The 26,028-nt window shown below is 36.1% G+C and overlaps 1 protein-coding gene across 2 annotated transcripts in view; it reads left to right on the top strand.

Moving 5' to 3' along the window:
• The window catches only part of TAPT1 (transmembrane anterior posterior transformation 1), a 65,489-nt gene extending 42,958 nt beyond the window's left edge, over positions 1-22,531 (top strand). Inside the window, exons 8-14 of one of the 2 annotated variants that reach the window (XM_063108283.1) lie at positions 6,853-6,933; positions 9,273-9,382; positions 11,012-11,071; positions 11,476-11,544; positions 14,500-14,576; positions 18,669-18,829; positions 19,636-22,531. In XM_063108283.1, the coding sequence (XP_062964353.1) occupies positions 6,853-6,933; positions 9,273-9,382; positions 11,012-11,071; positions 11,476-11,544; positions 14,500-14,576; positions 18,669-18,829; positions 19,636-19,865 (788 nt within the window). In that variant the 3' untranslated portion in view covers positions 19,866-22,531. Of the gene's footprint in view, positions 1-6,852; positions 6,934-9,272; positions 9,383-11,011; positions 11,072-11,475; positions 11,545-14,499; positions 14,577-18,668; positions 18,830-19,635 lie in introns of those variants that run through there. The other variant, XM_063108285.1, reaches the window with a different exon arrangement.
• Positions 22,532-26,028: the final 3,497 nt, after the last annotated feature.

The following is a 26,028-nucleotide window of genomic DNA, read 5'->3' as shown; positions in this document are numbered from 1 at the left end:
ATGTTGACATTGCACTGGTGGTGAAAAGGCTGCAGTGCCTTAGCTAAAATAAAGACAGGTGTAGGACAGAGGGAGGACATCTGAAGGAACCTTACTTGGTAATGTCCTTGAGTTAGTGAGGGCGTATCAAGGGGAGGTGGTGGGGGTTGTTCTCAGAGCAGCACTTCTCAAATTTTTGAGTCTTGGGACCCTCTTACAAATTAGGAGGATCCCAAAGGGCTTTTGTTTATATGGGTTATGTCTGTCACTATTTATCATATTAGAAATTAAAACTGGGAAGTTTCTTAAAAATATTACATGTTTACATAAATAACATTTATTTAAAATAATTACATTTTCTAACTAATTTTTATTGAGAACAGTTTTTTCAACAAGTAGTGCTGAAATATCTGGATAAAAGTTAGAAACAAAAATACCTTTGACCACCCAAAAAATTAATTCAAAGTGATTCATAGCCTTAAAATTAGATGCTAAAATAAAAAAGCTCCTAGAACAAAATATAGAATATATTCACAACCTTAGTGTAGGCAAACATTTTTAGAGACTATACAAAAAGCACTAAGTATAAAAATAAATAAGTTGGACTTCTCAAAATTAAAAACTTATGCTTATTAAGAAAATTCAAATGAAAAGGCAAGCTACGCTGTTAAAAGATTTAAGATGCATATATGTGACAAAGGATTTTTTGTTTCCAGAATATATAACAAACTCTACCAATCAGTAATGAAAGGACAATCCAATTTAAAAATGGGAAATAGGCTTGAACGGACATTTTGCAAAAGAAGATCTGTAAGTGGCCAGTAAGCCCATGAAAATGTACTCAGTATTACTAGGGAGAATGTAACTAGCGAAATACATAGTAAAGCCATAATTACATGTCATTACTCACCCACCAGAATGGCTGCTGTTGTAGCCAGACAGTGCCAAAAGTTAATGAGGATATGACAGTCTCCTATACTGATGGTGTGATTATAAAATATTACAACTGCTCTGCAGAATTTTTTGGCAGTTCCTTATACAATTAACTGTTCACCTACTTTATAATTTAGCAGTGAAAACACTTTTACAGTAGGACCTGTGAAAGAATTATTATGGCAGCCTTATTCATAGTGGCCCAAAAGTGGAAACCATCTAAATGTCTATCAGCAGGAAAATAGATAAACAAATTATGGTGTATCCAGACCATGAAATACTCATCAGCAATTAAAGGGAAAAAAATGAACTTCTGATATATTCAGTTGTATAGGTCTCAGCATTATGTTGAACAAAACAAAAGCCAGTCACAAAAAAGTACGTGCTGTTTGATTTTATTTATATGAGGTTTATGAGCAGACAAAATTAATTTATGATTGTAGAAATAAGGGCAGTTGCTTATTGGGGATGGGGATTAACTGGGAGAGGGTGCAAGGGAGCTTTAGGGTAATGGAACTCTTCTATATTTTAATTAGAGGATGGGTGGCACAGGATGTGCATTTATCAAAACTGATCAAATTGTGTATTTAGGATCTGTGCATTTCACTGTATGTAAATTTGACCTCTATATTCGACAATGAAAATAATGGCATATAAATATATTAAAGCAAATGAATGTTTAGAATTATGGGAGATTTGAAAACTGTGTTAGAAACAAAAAGGACAAATGAAAGATTTTAACACGAAAGTCTAGACAGTTCTGTGGGGCTATGATGGACCTTAGTTCTCAAAGCTCTGAGAAGCAGTTTGTGTTATGTCTTTCTGTGTATTAATATTCCTCTCCTTTCAAATGCATGCTGCCAAGCACTGTGAATTTGAAATGAAAGAGGAGAGGGAGGAAAAGAGGGAGGGGGCTAAGTTACAGAATTTTTTGTTAGCTTCGATAGTTAAGCACAAAATATATTGATTCAACTATAAGCATTTCATATGTTGCAAAAATCATATTTTTATTAATTTGTATTAATAACTTGCTTTCAGTAGGTTCTCTTTATAGAGCTTTGAACTAAACATGCAGATCTTATGTTTTAAGGATTTTCAGTCTTGAAATTGTAAGAGGAGATTGTGAGTGGTTTTTAACCTTATCACCAGCATGTTGATGCAATTAATATCCAAACAGTTCCCCCAAATTACATTCTTTTAGCTTACTAAGATTAGGGATACAATATTTGAGTTTTAAGAAAACTCTTTAAACAATGGCATATTGATTAGGTGTACATATCAGTTCACAAGAAATTCAGGAGTTTATTTAGGCTTAAAATAATAACTAATCAGCACCAAAACAGTTTTACTTATTGATGTAAGTAAAGAAGTTCATCTTACAGTGCAAGGTGGTCTGCATTGTACCCTTTAGAATAAATAAAGAATAAATAGAATAAAGAAATTAACTTTATACTAAGTTAACTTTTGAAACTCACTCCCAAGTAAGAAATATTGCATATGATACTCAGATATTAAATGGAAAGATAAGAAATCACCGAGAGCAGCTTTTCACTTTTTTTTTTTTAACTTTATTTTATTTTGTCAATATACAATGTGGTTGATTACTGTGGCCAATTACCGAAACCTCCCTCCCTCTTCCCTATCCCACCTCCCTCCCAACAACCTCATATCTGTTCACTTGTCGTATCAACTTCAAGGAATTGTAATTGTTGTGTCTTCTTCTCTCCCCTCCCCAGGTTGGTTGTGTATTTATTTATTTATTTTTAGCTCCCACAAATAAGTGAGAATGTGATATTTCTCTTTCTGTGCCAGACTAGTTTCACTTAATATAATTCTCTCTAGGTCCATCATTCTTTTTTATAGCAGAGTAGTATCTACACAGTGGAATACTACTCAGCTTTTCTCTCTTAATGTGACTACATTGCCTCCTTTACTCTCTTCAGCAGCTACATAGTGAGAGCCAGTCAGCCAGGGTGCTTATGCAGCAGCTATTTCTTTTCTTATGGCAATTTTCCTATGGATTTTTTCTCCCTTAGAGTTTGAGCTGCCAAATACGTAGTGTAAGATTTAATACCTAATGCTGGTTTAATGTGGAAGACTCTGTTTGGAAATTTTAGAGTAACTTGTCCCTCCCAGTATTAGCTGACTGTACATTTTATTTAGAGGAATTGCCTGAGGACATGTGAAATGGAGTTTGGTTAATAAAACCAGACTTTTAACAATTTATCATTTTTTCCACTTCATTTTAATGTAGGCTCCAGCCGAATGTGGAACCCAGGGCTTTCTGATTTGCATGCTTGAGATGAAAAATTTTGCATAGTATTTTTACCCACTGATAATGTGAACTGTGCATCCAGAAAGATCCATCACAAGTGAGGTTGATTTGAAGTAAGGTTCTAGCTCAAGATGACTTCATTTTTAAACTCTTAACATAAGCCTGTGTACCTACAATAAATTTGAATGACTGCTGAAAATATTCCAACACATTGAAATGTGACTAAATGTGTTAAAAAATATATATATCCCTATTAGTAGTAACATAGCAGGGAAAAAGGAGCTTAATAATCTGGATAGCAAAATATTTAAAAACCATTAATCACTGGGTTTTTAAACTCCTTCATAAAGGTTAAGAGAAAACATGAATCATTTTGGTAAGAGTTTTAATTTTTAATCAATGTAAGAGTTCAGTTTTAATCAAAACCCTAACTTTTTTGAAGATATGATGTAAAAATATTGTTGATTGAAGTATTTCTCTTAACATATATATGTTAGGTTATCAGTGTTAGAATCTATTCTTCTTATAAAAATCTTATTTATTTATGTAAGACATTTTATTATGAAAAACCTTTTTTAAAACTTGAGTATACTTTAGTAAAGCTCACGTTTTTTAAAAGTCAAATCTTGGCTTCAAAATATTTATGTAAAACATTCAAATGTAAAAAAAATCCCTGAAAGTACAAAAATTAAAGAGTGTTTTCTTTAATATTCACGACTGCCTGATTTTCATAGATTGATGAGTTCTTGAAATAAAGATATAAAAGAAAGATATAAAAAAAAAAGATAAAAAAAGATATACTTATTTTTTATGGTGTTACTTTTTAATCTTTAAAGTTACCATCCTTCACATACTTCAAATAATAAAATTGCACTTATCTACCAGAATTTATCAATTTTTATTCATCTCTACCATGTTTTGAAATAGTCTGCTTTTCTAAAGCCTATTTTGCCTTAAATAACCTTCTAATCAGTTTTTTCTTCTTTTATCTGTATCCTTAAAATTGAAATGATTGCAGGCTAGCAACTGCCATGGTTAGAGAACCAAATATGATTGATTTACATACTGCAATTGTTTTTGCTTTATTATATTAGAGTTCATAGAAGTTGTCTTGTTTCAAATAGTGTTTTAAATTTTTCAAGGTAATTTCTTTCCAGATAATTCTGTAATGAACCAAGTTCATAGTATATACCCATATTTAGTGGAGGGGTAAAAAATAAGTATATTTCTTTGTTAAATTTGTTTACAAATAATTAATTGTATAGAATTCCAATTAAAGGTACATTGAAAAATTTAATTAATCCCATGAATTAAGATCCACATTTTAACTGTAGGTAAGTAACAGAGAATACATTTTGTGTCACACTTTGATGAGAATTATTCCAGGGCAGACTTTTCTTAGTTTCCTTTACCCTATATCCTTTTTTAAAAATTGCAGAATAAATTACACGTGATCTAGAACTAGTCATAATATGTGCACTTGAAAACTCCACATATTTTATAAATTCATACACACACACACACACACACACACACACACACACACACACACAAAAAAACCGGGGGTGGGGGGGAAGAAGATATAACAACCACAATTACTTGAAGTTGATAGACAAGCAAACAGAGGGGACATCGGTGGGGAGGGGGGAGGGAGGAGGGAGGGAGGTTTCGGTGAGGGGCAACAATAATCAGCCACAATGTATAGCGACGAAATAAAATTTTAAAAAAATAAATTAATTAATTTTTTTAAAAAAAGATGTAGCTCAATGTAAAAAATAAATAAATAAATAAATAAAAAAATAAACAGCTAGTGAGAAGAGAAGAGAAAAAAAAAAAAAAGAAAAGAAAACTCCACATATTCTTCCACATACACTTTCTTCCAATTGTGTTATACCCTTCAAGGGGGTGTATCTATGCTCTTCACCTTGAGTGAGAGTCACTGTGTTATGAGCTCACACCCCAAAACATGGTTTCATGAGGAATAACTCTATAGTTTCATAAATAGAACAGTAATGTGTACCCACTGGGCTTAGTGGGAATAAAGGCATAGCTCAGACCTATCACAGATAAGAATATGAGCTACCCTGGAAAAGAAGGTATCAGCAACTGACTGGAAGAGTTTAAGGATTTCAGGAAGACACAGGTGACAAGTGTCAGCTCACTTATAGAAACCAAGGTTTTGCTGTGAAAAAAAAATAATTTTGCTATAGAATAATAGGAAAAGGTGAAAATAAGTAAAGAGGAGCAAAAACAGTTCTGTGAAGGACTTGAAGGTGAAATTGGGATGCAGAGCAATTATAGGAGGAGCCGCAGTTGAATGATGTGGGTGAGACCCGCCTGGAACGACTGAGACAGTGGCATAATAGGGAAGTGGCATCAGAGGGTATAAAAGTTTTTGAGATGGATTGTTATATGAGAGAATGTTTCGAGCCACAGCCTCCACCATTAAATAGACACACACACGTGGGTGTGCCTCACAGCAGACATGGATTTATTCCATTTCATTTCTTTATCACTTAGTATCTTAGACTCTATGAGAAAATAACAGCTTAAAAAGTGAGATGTGCACCACAGGAAGCTCCCTGGATTCCCGAGCTGGGGCAGTGGGGGGCTAAGGGCCTCGGCCCCACTCCCTTAACATCTGCAAGCTCAGCGACGACCAACGAGCTGCCACCAGAAACACCCTGGGCTCCTGAGCGAGGGCGTTGAGGGGCAAAGGGCTTTAGCCACACACCCCTGACATCTGCATCCAGCCCAGCAATGACTGAGCCACCCCTGGAAGCCCCCTGGTGTCCTCTGCAGGAATGAGGGGGGTGTCACAGGTCTCAATCACAGCCCCCTCCTTCTTTCTCCCACCCTATTTCCTTTCCCCTTCCCCTCTCCCCATCTCCCTCAACTGCTCCGCAACAGCATCTTAGAATGTAAAAAAATAATAATAAATAAACTTAAAAGTGAAATACGTAAACTGGTTTTTAGCAGGAATTATTTGTTGTTACTAAATTTATTCTGACTAATCTCAGAGTATGTAGTTATTCACTTAATGTTAAATATCATTATGAAACCTAATTTGGGGTTTCTTTTTTCCTCAAGTTTTATATATACCCGAAAAAATTCTAGTGTAATTCCAGTATTCTCTTAGCTAAAGGACTCCTCAGGTTTGTACTTGTATACTTACTGTTTACTAGATAGAAATAGTCTGGGATACAGGAGTTTTATGTTACCCAAAGTCTTGCATTTTACTCTGCTTCTATTTTTCCTTCTTCTGTAAAGTGAAAACAATTATCGTATGTCCCCAAAGACCATTGGAGGAATCTGATGATCCAGTCTGAGCAGTTTGATGGTTTAATATTTTTTGAAGTTTGTAGAAAACTGGAATTTTTATACTAGAATTATGTTGGCAAAAGAAATAAATGGCTCACCAGTGTAGCACCAACTATATAGAAATAGTATATTTATTTTGCAGTCATTTATACATAATATAATAATTATGTTCTGACTAAAAGTTGTTCTATATATGTAATATACAAGGATAATTCAAAAAGTTCACGGAAAAATTCGTATTATCTTTCAATTCCATTTTTCCACAAACTTTTTGAAATACCCTTATATTATTACCATATTATTTATACGCACTGTAGTACTTATATGTTGGATTTTTTTTTCAGATATTAAGGAACGGTTCACAAATTATGTGCTTTTGCTAATAGTGTGTCTAAGAAACATGGAACAGTTTTCTTGGAATCCAGGTAACTATTAACAAATACGGTGTTTTAAACCAAACTTATTCTTTCACATGGAATAAAATGAATTTTGCAAATAACTTCAAAAGACTTGGCTGTTCCCCTGTTTGGGTATTGCCAGTACCTGTTTAGGTAGACTGGATCAAGTATGTTCTCTGTGTGTGGTATGAGCCACCATTTCCCATAAGCTTCACCATGCTGCAGTAGGTGAGTGTGCCCTGATAAGCACTGCAGCTCTAGGCCCCTCTGTTTTTAGCTGTCATGTGCTGTGGTTACCTAACTACAGTCAGATTGTTGTCATTTTAGGGGCTGTGCAGAAGAACCTTTACTCTTCCCTAACGATTGTCATTTACCCATTTACTGCCTGTTAATTAGTATTTTGAATAGGAATAAATAAGTAAATAAAATGTAAAGCTGTAAATGTTACATATATGCATCTCTGAATCAAGGCTGAGAGGAAGTTGTCAAGATCCCATGAATTTTCACATCCATTCCATTAGCAGACATTCACTGAGCAGGCACAAGGCTAGGTGCTGTGACCAATATAAAAGTACTAAGACATTTGTAGGACTCAACAGGCAAATAGGGGAGACAGGTAATTATGATGCAGAAGTGCAGAAGTTAGCTAGATGGGCAAAGGAACACTTGCTCAGGTATCTCAAGTAATTTAGAGGCTTTTTTTATGTCTAACATTTCTGTACAACCTTTTTCTTAAGGGATGAGAACATGTTTTGCATTTCTGTTACCCCCGGTATTATGAATGTTATAGGCATCTAATAACTTTTTGTTAATTTATTTTAATTCATTGCTAGTTTTCACATACCTATAAAAAATCAGAAACAGATAGAAAATGAGATATATGATTTTAGAAATGTATTTCCAGAAGTTATTTTCTTATAGAAACCACAAGATCAAATGATATATCTTACTGTGGCTCGATTCTAATCTGATCAGATCCCAAGGCTGCCAGATGTGTGGCGGGAAAGCCTCTCCCTCCACACTCATACCTAGATTCTTTGTGTGCCTGAATTCTTTTGATGAATGGTGGTGTATCTTTATAACCAAGTTAGCTAACAGGTGTCCACGAAAGGCAGAGTGGGCTGTGTGGCTCGTCCCTGTGGAGTCCACTTGGGATCAGCAATCCCAAAGCAGGGTTGTTACACCAAAGGACAAATAATCCCTAAGCCTCCTGACAACTAGATGTTTGTAGTCACTCTCATTTGTACTGTGACTTCCAACCAGTTATCTTAAGTCTCCTTTATCACTGCTGTGGCAGATAGTATGATAAAAGGAGAACTTTCTTTATTGATTAATTCATCATTCTTTCACTTTTTTTTAGTTTTTTAAAAATTTTCTTCTTTATTTTTTTTTAAAAGACCAAAATGCCATTTTATGGAAGCTTGCCCTAAGCTCCCAGGATCTTATTAGCCATTTTGTATGCCAGGCACATTGCTGTGTACCATTATCTTATTTAATTCACATAATAATGACATGTAGACACTTTTGTTATCCTTATTTTATAGATGAGGAAACTAGAATTTAGATTATTAAGGAACTTGCCCAAGGTCATATAGGAGTTAGTGGCAGAGTTTATCATTTGAAGAGGTCCCCTGATTTCCAGATCCTCAACATGACGCCAGACTCACAAAAGCCGCCTTGTGTTGCCAGCATGCATGGCCTGGCTGTCTTGTCTCCACCCCTCCTCTGGCTGCCCAGGTCCTTGTCAGCATTCCTAGCCATCTTTTTCTTGTTCTGTCCTACTCTTTCATCCTTCTTCAAGGATGGAGGTTGTCTGTGGGTGGTTTTCTATCAGTTACTTAATTCCGAATTGACATTTTAATAAATATCATAAAGTTGCAAAAATTTAACAAGTTACATCTGTATGACAGTGAAAGTAAGGATGGATCAACATCTTTAAATCATAGTGATAAAAGAGAGTAAAAAAGTACTCAGTTGACATCGGCATGCTATTGCTAGCTATTTACTGTCACCTTGAGGCAGCCCTAGAAGTAAAGGGTTTCCTAAGGAGCCTGCTTAACCTCATCATCCCACCAGATTGTAGGCTCCATGGAGGGAGGGGCTCTGCTCACCACTGTGGCCTGCACATAAAGTAGCATGTGGCACATAGAAAGTACTGAATATTTGTTGAATGAGTTACCATTTAACTTGATTAAGTATGGCTCTTTTGATAAAGGTTTTAATTGGTTGAATTAGTTCTATATCATTGTTTATTGAAAATATTATAGTTTTGCCCTGTGTAGATTTCAGATTTCTGTGCTAGCCCGTGATATGGACTCTGTTCATATTAAGAGATTTAATTGTCTCACTCTTCCCATGCTTTCCAGATCATCTCTGGGTATTGTTTCCAGATGTCTGTATGGTGATTGCATCAGAAATTGCTGTGGATATTGTAAAACATGCCTTTATCACCAAGTTCAATGACATTACAGCCGATGTATGTATTTTAATAAGCAATTTAATGTTTAAAGTTTACTTCTGCTTCTTAGAGTTATAAAGTTGTAGAATAGTAAGTTTAGGTTTGCTGCATTTATGAAGATAATAGGAGATTATTACTACTTTAAAGTTAGAATTATAATTTTAAGTTTCTAAAAATTATTACACCACTGAAAGTATTTTAGTGTATTAAACAGTCCTAGTTTCAAATTTTGGGGTTAAAATGTAAGTGGCTAGTAGTTGAGGTCGGTGTCACTAACTCAAAATTGTTATAAGCTATTAATACTATCATTAGCTGTTTAAAGTTTTTAAAATCATATTGTTTCTCTTTTAAAAATTAGACCATCAAAACTTTTCTCTCTGACTAGGTTTTTAAAATATTTTATATTTAGGGCTGGCCTGTGGCTCACTGTGGAGTGCGTGGTGCTGATAACACCAAGGCCATGGGTTCGGATCCCTATGTAGGGATTGCCGGTTCGCTCACTGGCTGAGCATGGTGCTGACAACACTAAACCAAGGGTTAAGATCCCCTTACCGGTCATCTTTAAAAAGTAATAAATAAATAAATAAAATATTTTATATTTAAAAGTTGATTATTTTGTGTGTGCAATTTTGAACAGGTTCCTGACAAGTTCTAAAAGAGCCTTACATTTTTCTGGTTTAAGCATGTGCTGAAACTTTTAGATTTGTTTTATATTGTAACCAGATATTCTGTAGAATTTTCAGAAGTAGATTTTTGGCTTTAGGCTCATAAGATAGTTTCCTAGTGCATTTCTCATTCTTTACTCAGTCCCAAAATGAACATTAGTTTAACAGTTTTCTATATTGTATTGGATTATACTTCCAGTAAACAGTTTTACTGTGATATTTATTGTTTTATTTCAAAAGACAAAAATTTAAAACCAAATGCAGTTGCAACTGCTGCGTTTTATGATTTGATTATGGGCTTCTCAATTATTTAATATATGTGAAGAAAATGCGATTTTGCACCTTTTTATAAAGCATTGATAAAATAATTTCACCATTTTCTCTCTCAACTTTCTTAGTATAAGTATAGAATGATTCCCTTTTCACAGAATCATTTTCTCAGCATCTGAAATCAAAATTAATAGGCTTATTTCAAGTATTTAGTGCAGTTTTTAGTGGAAATGACAATTTACAAGTGCCTTCATAACTGTGTTCCTTAACTCAGTTTTATATCTTGCACATTAGCATCCATTTTTCTAAGAAGTCATTATTATGGTTAGATATATAGTAATCATAATTTTTTAAACTGTCCATAAAATTTAAAATTTCATAATAATTTATATGTATATATTGCATTACTTACAAAAATTCTAAACTCTCACTCCTCAAATTCTAAACTCTCAAGATCATAATCACTGAATATTTATTTCTCTTTTAAGGGACACGTTTAAAAGGCCGGTAAATGTAATAGTTCTGGAGGATTGAAGCTATGTTTTACCCTGAGTTGTGGGAAAACAAATAGAGAAGCCATACTCAGATGTCCCCTTGGTCATTAGCACTAGTTCCTGGTTGATTATTAACCATTTTTATCTCAAAGTCTAAATCTTGTCACATTATATATTTGCACTGTATTACTTAATATCTCATTGTTATTTGTCTTTAGGTCTACAGTGAATACAGAGCCAGCCTTGCTTTTGACCTTGTTAGCAGCCGACAGAAAAATGTGAGCACTATATCAAAGGCATAGTCTGAAATTAACTGAACAATGGTTTAATTTAGCATGGAATATTATTTAGGGGAAAACTACATAGACGTAAACTTCCTACTTATCTTTATTGTTGACACTAAACATTTACAAACTGATAATAATAATAATAATAATAATAATACTTAACATTAAATAGTGTTTGATTTTCGTAGCATTTTAACAGTTATACAACTTTGTATTTAAACTTCTTATGAACAGAATTTCCATGTCATTTTACTAAATTACATAATAGTAGTCAGGTTCTCTTCCTGCTCATAGCCTCACCTGTTTAGAACATTTGCTGGTGATGAGTGAATAGTACTTGTCAAATGCTGTTTAAATCCCATAAGTCTGAATCCTTTTCTTCTTTCTCTGTCTAGGCTTATACTGATTACAGTGATTCGGTAGCACGGAGAATGGGCTTTATTCCTCTCCCATTAGCTGTTTTAGTAAGTCCATATGTTCTCTGTTTTTTGATAATGAGAAAGCAGTTATTATAAAATACTAATAAGTGGATTATCAATAAGTTTGTCTCAAAAGGACTTGATGTAAAAACTAAAGATAAATAACTTGGAAGAAAGTTTTGTTTTAAATGATAGCATTATCCTTTTGGATTTTGAGCCATCTAATACATAAGTGATTTTAAGGAACTATTTCATGTAAATGGCTTTCCTAACAATGAGAATGCTCTTTTGTGCTAACACATTTGGCAGAGGTTTTTTTCTTTTTTAATGGAAATAACTGGTGGCAGGAATTGATGTGGCCACTGTAATGCATATTGGTGGCAGTGTAAATTTATCCAATGGTTCTAGAGGGCAGTTTGACAGTGTCATGCTTTGATGCAGTAATTTCAGTTACTTAGGAATTTGTTATCCTGAGGAAATAGTTATAAAAGGCACACAATGATTTATGGGCAATGCTATGCATTGCAGTGGCATTTATACTAGTAAACATTTGGAAACAAATGGAACAATTTAAATAAATTATGATATGCCCAAATGAAGATATATTCTGTATCCATTGTAATTACTACTTTTTAAAATTTTTCCAATGTTTTTACAATGGAAATTTCTTTTATACTCATGAAATATCATGTGTTTAAAAAAAATAGCACTGAAATTTACTGAATCAACCCCCACAAAGTTATCAACTTTGAATTTTAATGAATTTCTCAGAATGGCCTTGCCAATCATTACTGGCCAAATCAAGCTGCAATAATATTATTTAAGAGGATTTGCTGGCTGCACCTGTACTTGATTATGTTCCTTTTTGAATACCTATTCCCACATCAAAACAAATGCAATCATCTTTTTGCCAAAGGGCATCATCTCTTATAGATGATGCAGTCTTGTGCAAATCAGCTAAGAACTGTATTAAGAAGTTCTAAGTCATGCCAACTGTAGTTTAGACCAGTTTGCCAGACGTTTTTTTAGATGATGGATAATTAGTAAGTTTAATGTTATTTCAATTTCATTGTGACTTTACAGATAACCACATCCTAAATATTTTTAAATATATTAATAACTTGTTTGGGAAAAGTAACTCCTAGAATTTGGGGAAAATGGAGGATTTTAAATAGTAAAATTATTTGGTAAAAGTTGAAGGGATTGATAAAATATTAAATTCTTCTACATTTATTTCCTACAACCAGAAACATGATACGTGTAGTGTGAGGGTAAACCTTGATTGCCTGATTTTTTTTTTAAAAAAAGGATTGAATAAATGGTTGGATTTAAAATGGCCCTGTTTTGCCAAATAATAATTGACTTATTTGTCTAGTAATTTACTTGCCAGAAAACTCTATTCATAATTGTATAAATTTTTTAATCTAGTATTTTAAATCTATTTTCAGTCTTTGTTTTATTCCTTGAATGAATTTTTATGGTTGTTTTACAAAAAGATTCATCCTTAACTGATAATTGATTAACAAAACACTTCTGGAAGACCTCCTGTCTTCTCGAGGGCGATTATGTAGTTACACAACAATCCTGGTGCATCTCCTGTGCCACACTCTTCTCACAGAGCTTCAAAGTGGTGCCTAGCTTCACCAGACATCTGGGAGCCTCAAGGAATGTACCGAGTCCTCAGGAATCAAGTTAATTCTTTAATTAAGGCATAGGATGACAGTGCTTGCTTCTAAGTGTTACCTTAGGTCCTAAAATTAATTCATATTTTAAAAAAAGGCAAAGAAATCATGTGTTATGTTCTCACAGACATTAGACTTTGGGCATGTGTATTGTAAAAGTTACCTAATACTGTACTAGATAAAAATGAAGTCATTTAAGCCTTAAATGTGATCGTTGGTTTGCCTTTCATATCAATGAATAAAATCCTAGAGCCACATAAACTTCTATCACAAATGCCTTGTACAACAGTTCTTTCCCTGTTAGAGACTGTGACAGTTGAGGGCTTCCCTGTCACTCTTGTCTTAGTGAAACTTTATCAAACATACGAAAATTCATTCCCCATACCTCCTCCCAGTTGCTTGTTTATTAAAAGCATTTTTAAAATATCTTTTCCAATGTATGTTATGGTATTTATTTAAGATACCCTAATAGACTTCCATGTGATAACTTGACAGTACTAGACAAGGTCAGTTCTCCTCCCTGATTCTCCATTTCCGTGTAGCCGTCCCCGTAGACCTTAATATATGGGCACAGCTGCGTCTGTAATGTGTAATCATTTTCCCTCAACTGGTCCCACCAGGTTTATTCAGCAGACTTCCAAGGATAATGCTGTTACTCCTGCATTTCTGTGAGATAAGAAAATAGGTGTTTAACTATAAGTATCCAAAAGAGACAGAAGTTTTCAACTGTTAAGTAATTAATTTTTTTAAGTGTTTAGTTTTTTGAAGCAGTATAAACCTCCTAAGGTTATGTTTTCTCTGTGCTCCCAGTGAGTTAATAGGGGTTTTTAAAAGAGTCAAAGAACAAAGGACAAGAAAAAAAAAATCAGGAATAACGGAGATGCTCACCAAGTAGTCCTTGCTTTGGTAGAGATGCATGTAGCAAGACAAATTCATTTGTACTTTCCACGATAATTTTTTTGTTGTAAAAACCAGCTGATCTGCATCTCTGTCCAGTACAAGTAAACATGTTGTTTGTGAGCTAGGTTTATTGTCTGACTTCAGAGAGTTCACAATAGTTGAACTGTGACACTGGCCACAGGCATCCTGGATTTGCTTGAACAAATCTAAATCTACCACAGAAAATTTTACGTGCAGGCAGATTTTGATAGGAATCAACAAATCTAGAACTGCCTTCTTGAATTTAGACAAAAGCCACAGGTGTGTACCTGAAGTATTAAAATCAGCATGGAAAAATCTTATTTAAATATTAACTAATATCTCTGTGGTTGTGTGTTCTGTTTGTGTGTTTTTGTTGTTTTGGTTTGTTTCTGGCTAGCTCATCAGAGTTGTAACAAGTTCAATTAAAGTGCAAGGAATCCTGTCTTATGCCTGTGTCATACTCTTCTATTTTGGGTAAGATTAACTATTCTTGAATATGTTTCTAGTTTTACAGTAAAGTATAAATGCAAGATGTAATGGAAGTTAATAACACCCCAGTCATACTACCCCCCCTCTACGGCTGTACCTACAAGTGTATTTGTGACTCAGTTAAATTAAAATACTGCTTTTTGGTGGTAGTATTAATAGTACTTTAGATTTTATTTTAATCTTTAATGAAATCTTTTACTCAAAGCCCTTTTTGCTTATGATTTAGGTTTTACCTGTATTTTTGTTTATGAGAAAAAGTCTGTCATTGCAATGAGATATTTTTCAATGTTTAAAAACATCTTTGATCTTCTAGTATGTTTGCCACATGTAATTATTTAGCACACTCTAGGCCTGTGTCGTGTAAACCCAAAGGTGGTACAGAATGTAGTTTCTTTGCCTATGGCTGGCTGGACCTGATCTGCAAGTTTGTTGGTCTCGTACAGCTTACAATCTGGTTGGGGGAGACAAACAGTAAACGAAAAACTAAAACAATATAAGATAGTAATAAATGATCTGAAGAAAACAACAATATAAAATTATGGTCTTGCCATTGTTAGTTTTCTCAAGAAGTGAGTTGATGATAAAATAGCTTTAGATTAACTCACTCCAAAAGAAAACCGGAAACCTGTCCAGGCTTGCTTATGTAGGATGTGTCAGGAGTTATGCTCGGGAAGTATTCATGTATAAGAGACATCAGATCTGACTATCTCAAGAGGAAAAACGTGAGAGGATATGCCAGGAGTAAGCAGTAGATTCACACAGAATCTTCCCCTAGGAGGAGGTTTGGTGTCCAGAGATGCCTGTGGTGTTGCAGTTTCGTGTTTTGAGTGTGTATTCTACATTATTTTCTGCCTGGTGCCCAGCACACTGCCTGGCACATGCCAAGTGCTCAGGAAGCTTCTTTTGAAGCAACACAATAGCAGTCACTATGCTTTCCGATTGTCCTTTGAGCATGCTAAGTAGTGAACATTACTCCCAGCACCCACCCTGCCCGTCTCGGGCCTCACCCTTTGGAATGGTGTTGAAGTGCTGCAGCTGATATCAGTGACAAACGAGGGAAGATGTGGTTCTGATCAGATTGCACACCATTCCTATTTTCCATTTGAATGAGCATGTGAACACTTTACTGTATGTAGGAAACTCTTTTCAGCTTTTTGACATTAAAAAACGTGAGCCTCTCCTTTAGTGGTACAAATTTTCACACCACTCAAAGTTCGTAGCACTGTGCCATGTTTATGAAGTGATACTGATGTAATTGCTCCCTTCTTTGTTTAACAAGCTAATCATTCTAGTATTTTTCTTTTGATATAAGCAAATCAGGAAGTAAAGCACGTATATGCTACATCTGAAAACCTTTGTTTAGTAACAGTTGCCTGTGCATAATTTACCAGGGATGTGCTTTAATCTGAATTACTTTAAATTCAGGACATCCATATCCCCTCCCGTGTCACCTGCCTCCCAGCATCTCATCCCTTCTCCACCTGCATAGTCCAGCCAGACAGATCTGCTCACTGGCCTTTCCAATCTGCTCATCTATTCTGATTATCCTTGTCTCAGGGTAATACCCAAATTCTTCTCTCCTCCTTCAGAAACATTCTCAAAACCATGTCATCCATGAAACCTTTGTTCATTAATTCCACCAAACCCAGTAATCTCCCTTCAGCAAAAGCAAATCAGAATTCAGCTGGGCCCCTGACATAAAATGCTCTGCTTCTTCCCCCGTCACACCCAGTCTGAGTCTCTTTCCCTGCAGACCGTTGCTGCAGTGGAGGAAGGCTCCCTGGCCTCCCCTCCCTGATCCATTCTGCACTCCTCGGGGGCGCTGCTAGGTGTTGGGTGCTGGGCCCGGGCTGGTCCAGGGATCAGCCAAAAAGAAGACAAGGACCCTGCCTTGGTGTCGCTGAAATTCTGCTGGACAAATAGACCTAACACCAGACAATCAAGTAGCTCTAAGGTGACGGTTGGTAGTAAGTGGTATGAAGAAAGACATAATCATGTGAGGAGATGGGGAACGACAGAGACGCCTGCCTGAGGAAGAGCCAGCAGTGGAAACCTTTCTGGTGAGCTGGTTTTTCAGCTGTGCAGATGCCTGGGAAGAGAGCAGGCTCTGCAGAGGAGACACAGGACACGGCTGACAGGAGGAACAGCAGGAGCCAGAGCAGCTGCAGCACCACAGCCCACGCACAGCACTTGGGAGAGGATGGCCATGCAGACATGCCATGGGAAGGCCCCGGGGGAGGGAGACCACTGGAGGTTCAGAGCAGAAGACGGCCAGACCCACAGGCTTCTTGCAGCAGCTGCTGTGTGGAGAATGGACTGGAGCATGGCAGGAGGAGAAACAGTAGTCAGGCCCAGACCCAATGTTGTTATTGTTCCAGGGAAAGGTGAACAAGGCTGGTATGGAAGTGGTAGCAGTAAAGTGGTACGGATTTGTCCACTGGGTGTACATTTTGCTGGTGGAGCTGGACAGGACTTGCTAATGAACTGATTGGACAGGAAGCGTGATGGAAGAAGAGTCAAATACGATTACAAAGTTTGGGGCCCAAGCAGTTAGGGTAGTGGAATTGCCATTTACTGTGATGGGGAAGCCTGTGAGAGAAGTATACATTTGAGGGTTTGCAGGTTTTGTGGAGGAGGGAAGGATTTGAATCAAGAATTGTGGTTTGTATTTAGTAGGTTTGAAGTGCCTATCAGACATCCCTAGGCTGTGTCAAGGAAGCAGTGAAAGGGGTGAGTGAAGAGTTTAGGGGAAAAGTTGGAGTAGGGGTAAATTTGGAAGTGTCATGTGCACAACAGGTAGCAGGTACTTGCGGCCATGGATCTATGTGGTCTTTGATGTTTGCATTCTTAGCTCCTGGAGGAGGGGGGCTGGGGACCGGAAAGGAAACATTGCAGGCTTCCTGATTTGGCCCACATCCAGGCCCTCCTCAGACTTGTCCTCACTGACTTGTAATTTCATGTTAGTGCCAGCTTTTCATCTCAGGCACAAAAAACAGCAATCTGCTTTTTGACTCGTTCTAAACCTGGCATCTAGGTCCTGGATTCTGTGTCACTTAAGGCCCACTATATGTGAGAAGATACCAACATGAGGTTTTTTTTTCTGGAAGTGTTTGCCTGATTCATATCAAATGCCTTAAAATATTATATACCATTTGACCCAAAAATTACACTTCTGTAATTATATATCTAGAAATTTATCTTAAAGAAATACAGATTTAGTGTAAGTTTTCTTAATCAGAAACTTTTTTAATAGAGGCAAAATATTGGAAATAATCTAAATGTCCAGAAATAGCAGCTTTTGGGGGGCTTTGTTATATGGTAACCCATACAGTAAAATATTATAAGGCCACTTAAAATAATGTCACTGAGGAACATTAACTGATATGGAAAAATAGTCATGGTATATGTATTGTTATATAAATAACAACGATAATAATAAAATAACAAAATTGCTTGACATTTCTTGCTGAGCACTGCTCTAAGCACCTTGCCTGGATTGTCTCCACTCTGTAGCTTGCCCACATCCATACAGGCTCTAAGCAGTGGAGTCAGGACTCCACTCGGACACTTCAACCAGGGCCAATGCTTTGGCTCCTAACTTCACCCCTTTACTGCCTTGCAAAATAGACTCTGTTTCTGTACAGCGAGAAAGCACAAATAGAGGTGTACTCAGGACAGATGACGACTGAAAGATAATATACCAGATGTTACAGTGATTATCACTGGGATGTGAAATTTTAAGTTATTTTATTGTTTTCTTTTTTGCCCCTTTGCATGTACTAATTGTATTTGTTTTGTAATAAGAGAATAAATGTTAAATTTTTAGTACCAGGAAAAACTTCTAACTGGTTTAATTCCTATAATGAGAACTAAGGAATTTATCAGAAGTTTTCCCTCATCGTAAAGTAGCTTCAGGAAAGTCAGGCTTCACATAGAGAACATATACCCCAGACTCAGGTCCTCTGCCTGAAAGGGCCTGTCCCCTTTCACCATGCCCACCGCCTTCTCATTAGCAATGGTAGTGGATGGAATTCGTGGTAATTTCAACAGCAGTAGTCTGTCTTGTTTCTGGTTTAGGTTGATATCCCTGAAAGTACTTAATAGCATCGTGCTGTTGGGGAAATCATGCCAATATGTGAAGGAAGCCAAAATGGAAGAAAAGTTGTTTAATCCTCCCCCAACCAGCATGCCAGGCAAACCATCCAGTAAATCACAAAGCAAATGTAAATCCTCTCAAGGTATGTTTGGGTCTTTTCATTACTTCCTTGAATCGTTTCAAAGAGTTAATTGTCTGAACTCTACCTAGTAAAAATCATTCTTCAGTCATCATTTAGCAATGTTTTAAAGATTTGGTTTCACTTTAGGTGTTTGGGTTTTTTTAATGGTTATATTTTAGATCTCATCACATATCTGTATGACTCAGTGCTCTGAGTTTTTACATGTATTCATTCATTGTTTATTAGATGATTATCGAGTACCTATTGCATTCCAGGTCCAGGGGATACAGCGGTGGTGAGAAAAGTCCATGTCTCTGCTCTGGCGGAGTTTATTCTAGTTTGTCAGGAGGAGAGGAAAAGAAATAAATATGTGCTGTGTCAGGTCATAGTGACTGCTGAAGAGAAAACTAAAGCAGGATCCTAAACTGAGTCTACTTAGCCCACTCCGTGATGTCCGGGGGATAAGAGCAGATCGATCTTAATTTTTCTGGTCTGGCAGCAGTCATATTAGGACTTGGTTATATAGGAGAGAGTTGTAATATAGGAGTTCTGATTTTTCCAAAACTGGGCGGTGGTATTATTTGTATGATGTGATCAACATAATATGCCCTGCTATAAAATTTTGGATGAACAAACAGAAATGGTGTAGCTTCTAAGTTTCATTTTAAATTATGGCTGCTTATACAACATGCTATTTGGTTATCATTTGGTTTATCTAAAAGCATGGATAATGGACACTTTTTTAGTACCAATATATTGGTAAACCTGTATTTATTGTAAATTGAGGGGAAATCTTTTTCTAATTCAGTGGATGTATTTTTCCATAGGCCTGTCCACGGAAGAAAACCTGTCTGCTTCAGTCACCAGCCAGCCTGTTCATCAAAAGGAAAATGTTATACCGTTACTTGTGACAAGCAGTTCTGATCAGTTTCTGACAACTCCAGATGGTGATGAGAAGGACATAACGCAGGAAAATTCTGAATTAAAACACAGGTCCTCAAAGAAAGATTTGTTAGAGATAGACAGGTTCACAATTTGCGGAAACCGAATTGACTGAATTGTGTGGCTCCATGTGGTCGTGGGGCAGCAAGTGCTATGCTGCCAGGGTGGACAGATACTAAAAATGCACTTAAATATTTATTTAAAAACTTAAATTATTAATGGCAAGCAACTCTAGTATCTTTCTTCCAATAATGTGGTCTGGCTGAAGGTCAGATCATGGAACAGCAGCAGCCTCCAGCCTTGACTCTCTGGGAAACTTGATGGATTATGAAACTTTCTACTGCTTGGCCAAGCAGCAGCGTCACTTCCGGGACCTGAGTGAAGCAAGATGAAAATCTCTTTTGCTTTGTCAGTTTGAGCTTCCAGAATGTTGAATTTTGCCTCAAGGCCTTGTCAGTGTAAGGATATACCTGGAAAACTGTGGAGCTTTTACCATGATATTACCTTTCCAGTCTCATACTATTTTCACAGCTTTCAAACTTTACTTCATCTGTCAAAGCATTAAAAAAATTACTAAATATATGTCAAGATAAATGTTCTTACCACCAGAATAATCCTTGAAGTTGTACCAGAATTAATCAGAATAAAAGGCTACCTTAAATAAGATATGATGAATAGTAGCATTTATAGAAAACAAACAAAAAAAACCCTAAGCCAGTTCATTTATTTTAAAAAGTTCATTAATGAAGGTTATGCATCACTGAGAAAATGTTTCATAATTTTTCAGTTTATTCTTTAAAGCGAAATGTGAGCTGTGTGTCATTTAATTGCAGTGGGTGAAATAAAAATTTCATTACAAAAAGGTACTTTTTATATTGAAAAAAGCAGAGCAGTGTTAACTTTAAGGTATACTTAACTGGTTTTGCTTTAAAACTAATTGCTTCATAAATTATTACAGCTAAAAGGATTTGGTATTTAATAGGCTGAAAATTGTCAATGTACAAAATTCAAAACTGTCCACTTTAGCTGAATTTGTTTAAGTATCAGTTTTAAAGTAAATATTCCAAGTGGATTGGGCAGCATCATCTTGCTTGGGCTTATAAAATGTGTTGGTCCTGTTTGGATATCCTGTGCTGGGGTGTGACAGGCCCGTGACATTGGTAGAGGACCTTGTGTGAAGTCAATAGGGGTATTTGAGACGTGGGGGTGGCTATTTGTGTGTGGATGTTGGGAACAGCAACCAAAAAGTGCTTTTTGGTTTTGTTTGAGATCAAGATTCCATTTCTGCTTAATTATTGGTCTGTGGCCTGCATCATAGGACAAGTTATTCACCCCATTTTATCTTGGGAATCCGTTCTGCGTCTCTATAAAAATTTTACAACTTCATGTATAAACACTTCTCATTTCAAAATTGTCTAGAAGATGGTAATATTAACTGTTATTTCCTTTGATGTTTTGATTTTGAAGTTCAGCTCTTGTGCCGATATTTCAGGCATGTATGTGCAGAAGGCAAATTTTATGTGATTTGTTTATTTCCTGGGTGAAATATAATGCGAGCTTTAATGCTTTGGCATGTTCACTTGAAATCCAAAAGTGAATTTTAATGTTTTGCATTAACTGAAGAAATCTGAAAATTGATGTTGAGGAAACTGTACAGACATGCCTTATGAAACCAGGAAATATTTTAAGTTAAAAATGCAATTTTTAATTGCTTCGTGTATGTTTCAGTGGAGCCGAATTTAGAATTATTTTTTCCATCTCCTTTTCAACAGTGAAAGGAATAGTGTCCGTGGTCAATGGAAATATGACTAGTTTGTGGACAGCTTTGCCAAACATAGCCCTGATCAGAGCAAGAACATGGTTTGGACATATCTTTCAATCCTGCTTGACTTACTCTGTTATTGTGCTGTCATTTGCGGAAGATTTTCATTTCCTTTGCAGATGCTGTTGGGAATTCAGGATGATGTTCATTTCTTCTGTTATAATGGCATTCAGTACTAATTTTATAAGTGCATCTTGTGTGAACCTCAATAAATTCAATTTTGTAATCTTTTTTAAAAAGGTCACTGAATTTATTTTAAGAATGTTTACTGCTGCATTTGGTGGAGTGGATTTCCCTCTCTGTAATAAGAATTTATTTTTAATTTACAAGTAATCTTAATTTGAATTATTCTTTTGTTTTTAATGGTGACAAAATGTTTAATTCTGTCTTTGAAAAAATAGACAGGCCTTGATCACAGACCATTTAATATCTCTCAACAAATGAAGGTATTTGCATTTTACAGGTGTTTTGAATATTACACAGTGTGTTTTTTTTTCACACCTGGGAGTCAAATTCAAGACAGTGCTTTGTTTAAAAAAAAAACCTAATTAAGGCAAAAAATAGGTCAGACCCCTAATAGCTTTTTCTCTGGGAGAGAAGTGTAAATACCAAGTGACACTTATGAGCTTGTACAGACTTCCTTGTGGACTTTGGCCAGTGTTTAGATTTTATATTCATTATACATAAACATGAAAGAAATTTGCTATACTTAGATCCTCTAAATATATCCTGCCACTCCTGATAACATGGCAGAGGAAGAGATAAATTCACAAAATAATTTAAAATCACTACATTTTGATAACAAAGATTTGATACCTCCTGTGTGTCAAGAACTGTTCTACAGGGTGAGATCAGCAATAAACAAGGTAAAGTCCCTGCTCTTCTGGGGAAGACCAAGAGTAACAAGTCAATGAAATAATGTCTACTGGTCACACATTGTCCCATGACCAAATGATCTCTCAGGCTTATTTCAGTTCTAAAATAAATATAGTTCTTTAACATTTTTATGTGAATTTGATTTTTTTTCTTGTTGGGTTTGCTTGAAAGAAGATAATTGTTTTACAGTTCTTCTAGAAAATAGAAAAAAACAAGAAAATTCTTTTTCACTACAGATTGCTAGCTGTTCACCAGAATCTGCTGTCCTGTTCATAAGCACAGAGTTATAGCTGAGCATGTAGCTCCCTAGTTGGTGACTACATTCCCCAGCCCCTCTTGCCAAGTTAGTGACTACATTCCCCAGCCCCACATGTGGTCAAGTGCCTGACTCTCACCTAGGGATGTAGGTTGAAGGGAAGTATGCCATTATCAAGTCAGGACCCTTAAGACAATGGGTGGGTCTCCTTCACCTTCTCTATCTCCTTCCCACCAGCTGGAGCCCAGAGAAGGTGGTGACCTTGCCCCAATCATACAGATAAATGCACAGCACCTAAGGGTGGCAGAGCCACACAAGTGAAGGAACCTGGGTCCTTGAATGCCTCTGTGGAGCAGAGCTGCAATCAACTTGGAAAACTCAGCTTAAAATCAGTAAATGTGATACACCACATCAACAAAATCAAGGACAAAAACCATATGATTATAGATGCAGAAAAAGCATTTGACAAAATTCAACGTCCCTTCATGATAAAGACTCTCAGCAAGTTAGGTATAGAAGGAAAGTATCTCAACATAATAAAAGCCATATATGCCAAACCATTTGCCAATATCATTCTGAATGAGGAAAAGCTGAAAGCTTTTCCCTTGAGGAAGGGAAAGAGACAAGGATGCCCACTCTCACCACTCCTATTCAACATAGTACTGGAAGTACTAGCCAGAGCAATCAGGCAAGACAAGAAATAAAGGGCATCCAGATTGGAAAAGATGAAGTCAAATTGTCCCTCTTTGCAGATGACATGATCCTGAATATAGAGCAGCCCAAACTCTACAAAAAAGCTCTTAGAGATGATAAATAACTTTAGTAAAGTTGCAGGATACAAAATCAACACACAAAAACTGGTAGTGTTTTTATACTCCAACAACAAATTAGCAGAAAAAGAAATCAAGGAAGCAAACCCATCCATCTACAACAGTCACAAAAAAAACCCCAAAACCTAGGAATCAATTAAAGAGGTGAAAGATCTCTACAATGAAAATGGCAAATCACTGTTGAAAGAAATTAAAGAGGACACAAAAAGATGGAAAGACATTCCTTGCTCATGGATTGGAAGAAGCAACATGAAAATGTCCATACTTCCCAAAGCAACCTACAGATTCAATGCAATCCCCATCAAAATACCAATGACATTTTTCACAGAAATAGAAAAAATCCTAATGTTTATATGGAACAATGGAAGACCCCAAATAGCCAAGGCAATCTTGAGCAAAAAACATAAAGCTGGAGGCTTAATACTACTTGACTTAAAACTATGCTACAAAGCAATAATTACCAAAACAGTATGGTACTGGCATAAAAACAGACACTCAGACAAATGGAACAGAGAACCTAGAAATCAACCCACAAACCTACAGCCAACTGATCTTTGACAAAGGCAACAAGAACATACATTGGAGGAAAGACTGGCTCTTCAATAAATGGTGCTGGGAAAACTGGATATCCATATGTAGAAAAATGAAATTTGATCTGTACCCCTCACCATACACAAAATTCAACTCAAAATGGACTAAAAACTTAAATGTAAGACCAGATACTATAAAGCTCCTAAAAGAAAATGCACGGGAAATACTTCAGGAAGTAGGACTGGGCAAAGATTTTACAAATATGACCCCCAAAGCACAAGCAACAAAAGAAAAAATAAACAAATGGGATAATATCGAACTACAAAGCTTCTGCACAGCAAAAGAAACAAGTAACAGGAAAAAACCCACAGTGTGGGAGAAATATTTGCAAACTATGCATCTGACAAAGGATTAATATCCAAAATACATGAGAAACTCAACAGTAAAAAAACAACCCGATTAAAAAATGGACAAAGGAACTGAATAGGCATTTCTCAAAGAAAGATTTGCAAATGGCCAACAGACACATAAAAAAATGCTCAACATCACTCAACATCAGGGAAATGCAAATCAAAACCACATTATGATACCACTCACCCAAGTTAAACTGGCTAACAACAAAAAGATGGAGAACAACAAATGGTGGTGACAATGTGGAGAAAGAGGAACCCTCCTGCACTGTTGGTGGGACTGCAAGTTGGTGCAGCCATTATTGAAAATGGTATGGAGATTCCCTAAGCAACTTCAGATACAACTGCCATATGATCCAGCAATCCCATTGCTGGTTATATACCCAGAGGAATGGAAATCATCATTTTGAAGGGATACCTGCATTCCCACGTTTATCTCAGCTCTATTTACAACAGCCAGGAGTTGGAGCCAACATAAATGTCCATCATCAGACAACTGGATAAGGAAAATGTGGTATATGTACACAATGGAATATTACTCAGCTGTAAAAAAAGAATGAAATATTGCCATTCGCAGCAACATGGATGAACTTACAGAAAATTATATTACATGAAATAAGCCAGGCACAGAAAGAGAAATACCATATGTTCTCACTCATAAGTGGGAGCTAAAATTATAAACATAAATAGAAAGAAAGATAAAACATTCCCAATAATACACTGAACATTCAAAAGGACAACTGGGGTTACTAGGAGGGGAGAGGGAAGGGAGGAATGGGTAAACGGCCACCAATAGCAATGATAGTGTAGATTATTGAATAAAATAATTATTCAGATGTGAGCATCACATATTGCACGTGGATATTGATGTTCAACTCTGTACCCCACAGATATGTACAATCAATTTTGTTACAATAAAAAGAAAGAAAGAAAACTCAGCTTGGACTATACTTGAGAGGGAAATTAAACTCATGAAATGTCTTTCTGAATGCCACTGAATCTGGAGGGTCTGTGTTGGTGGAGTTAAATTCACTTTAATACACTAGGAAATCTGAAAGGGACTGTTAAGGATCTTTACATCAAAGGAGCAAGGTGTTAAACCTAACTCTCTAAAACACATGCTTCTGAAAATACTAGTTTTGGATACTCATATTGAGTTTAATATGATTAAGGAGGAAAGAGTACAATCGAGAGAAAAAGTTGTTAAGATTGGCATTCTAAGGGTATTTTAGTGATCTAAAAAGTTTGCTTATAGGGAGCAGTTAATGCTCAGCAATGCTGAGCCACCAAGGCATTGTTCTAAATTTCAGGAAGAAAACATAGTAAATATGTTTGTGAGTTAGCAAAAGGCACATTTTTACAGTGTAGTAAAGTTGTATTTGAGAAGGAAAAAGAAGGGTAGATATTAGTACAATGTATTTTGCTTTTAACGTATGACTTTTTTTGGCAGGTAAGGAAACCGAGGGAGATCTTGAGAGTCCACTGGCATCTTTTTAAAGGAATTTGATGAGGAACTACAGGAACTGCATATAAGCTCTTGCAGGGTGAATAAC

This window comes from Cynocephalus volans, chromosome 9 (genome assembly GCF_027409185.1).
Source record: "Cynocephalus volans isolate mCynVol1 chromosome 9, mCynVol1.pri, whole genome shotgun sequence".
Classification (NCBI taxonomy): Eukaryota; Metazoa; Chordata; class Mammalia; order Dermoptera; family Cynocephalidae; genus Cynocephalus; species Cynocephalus volans.
This window is presented reverse-complemented; position numbering and strand designations above follow the sequence as displayed.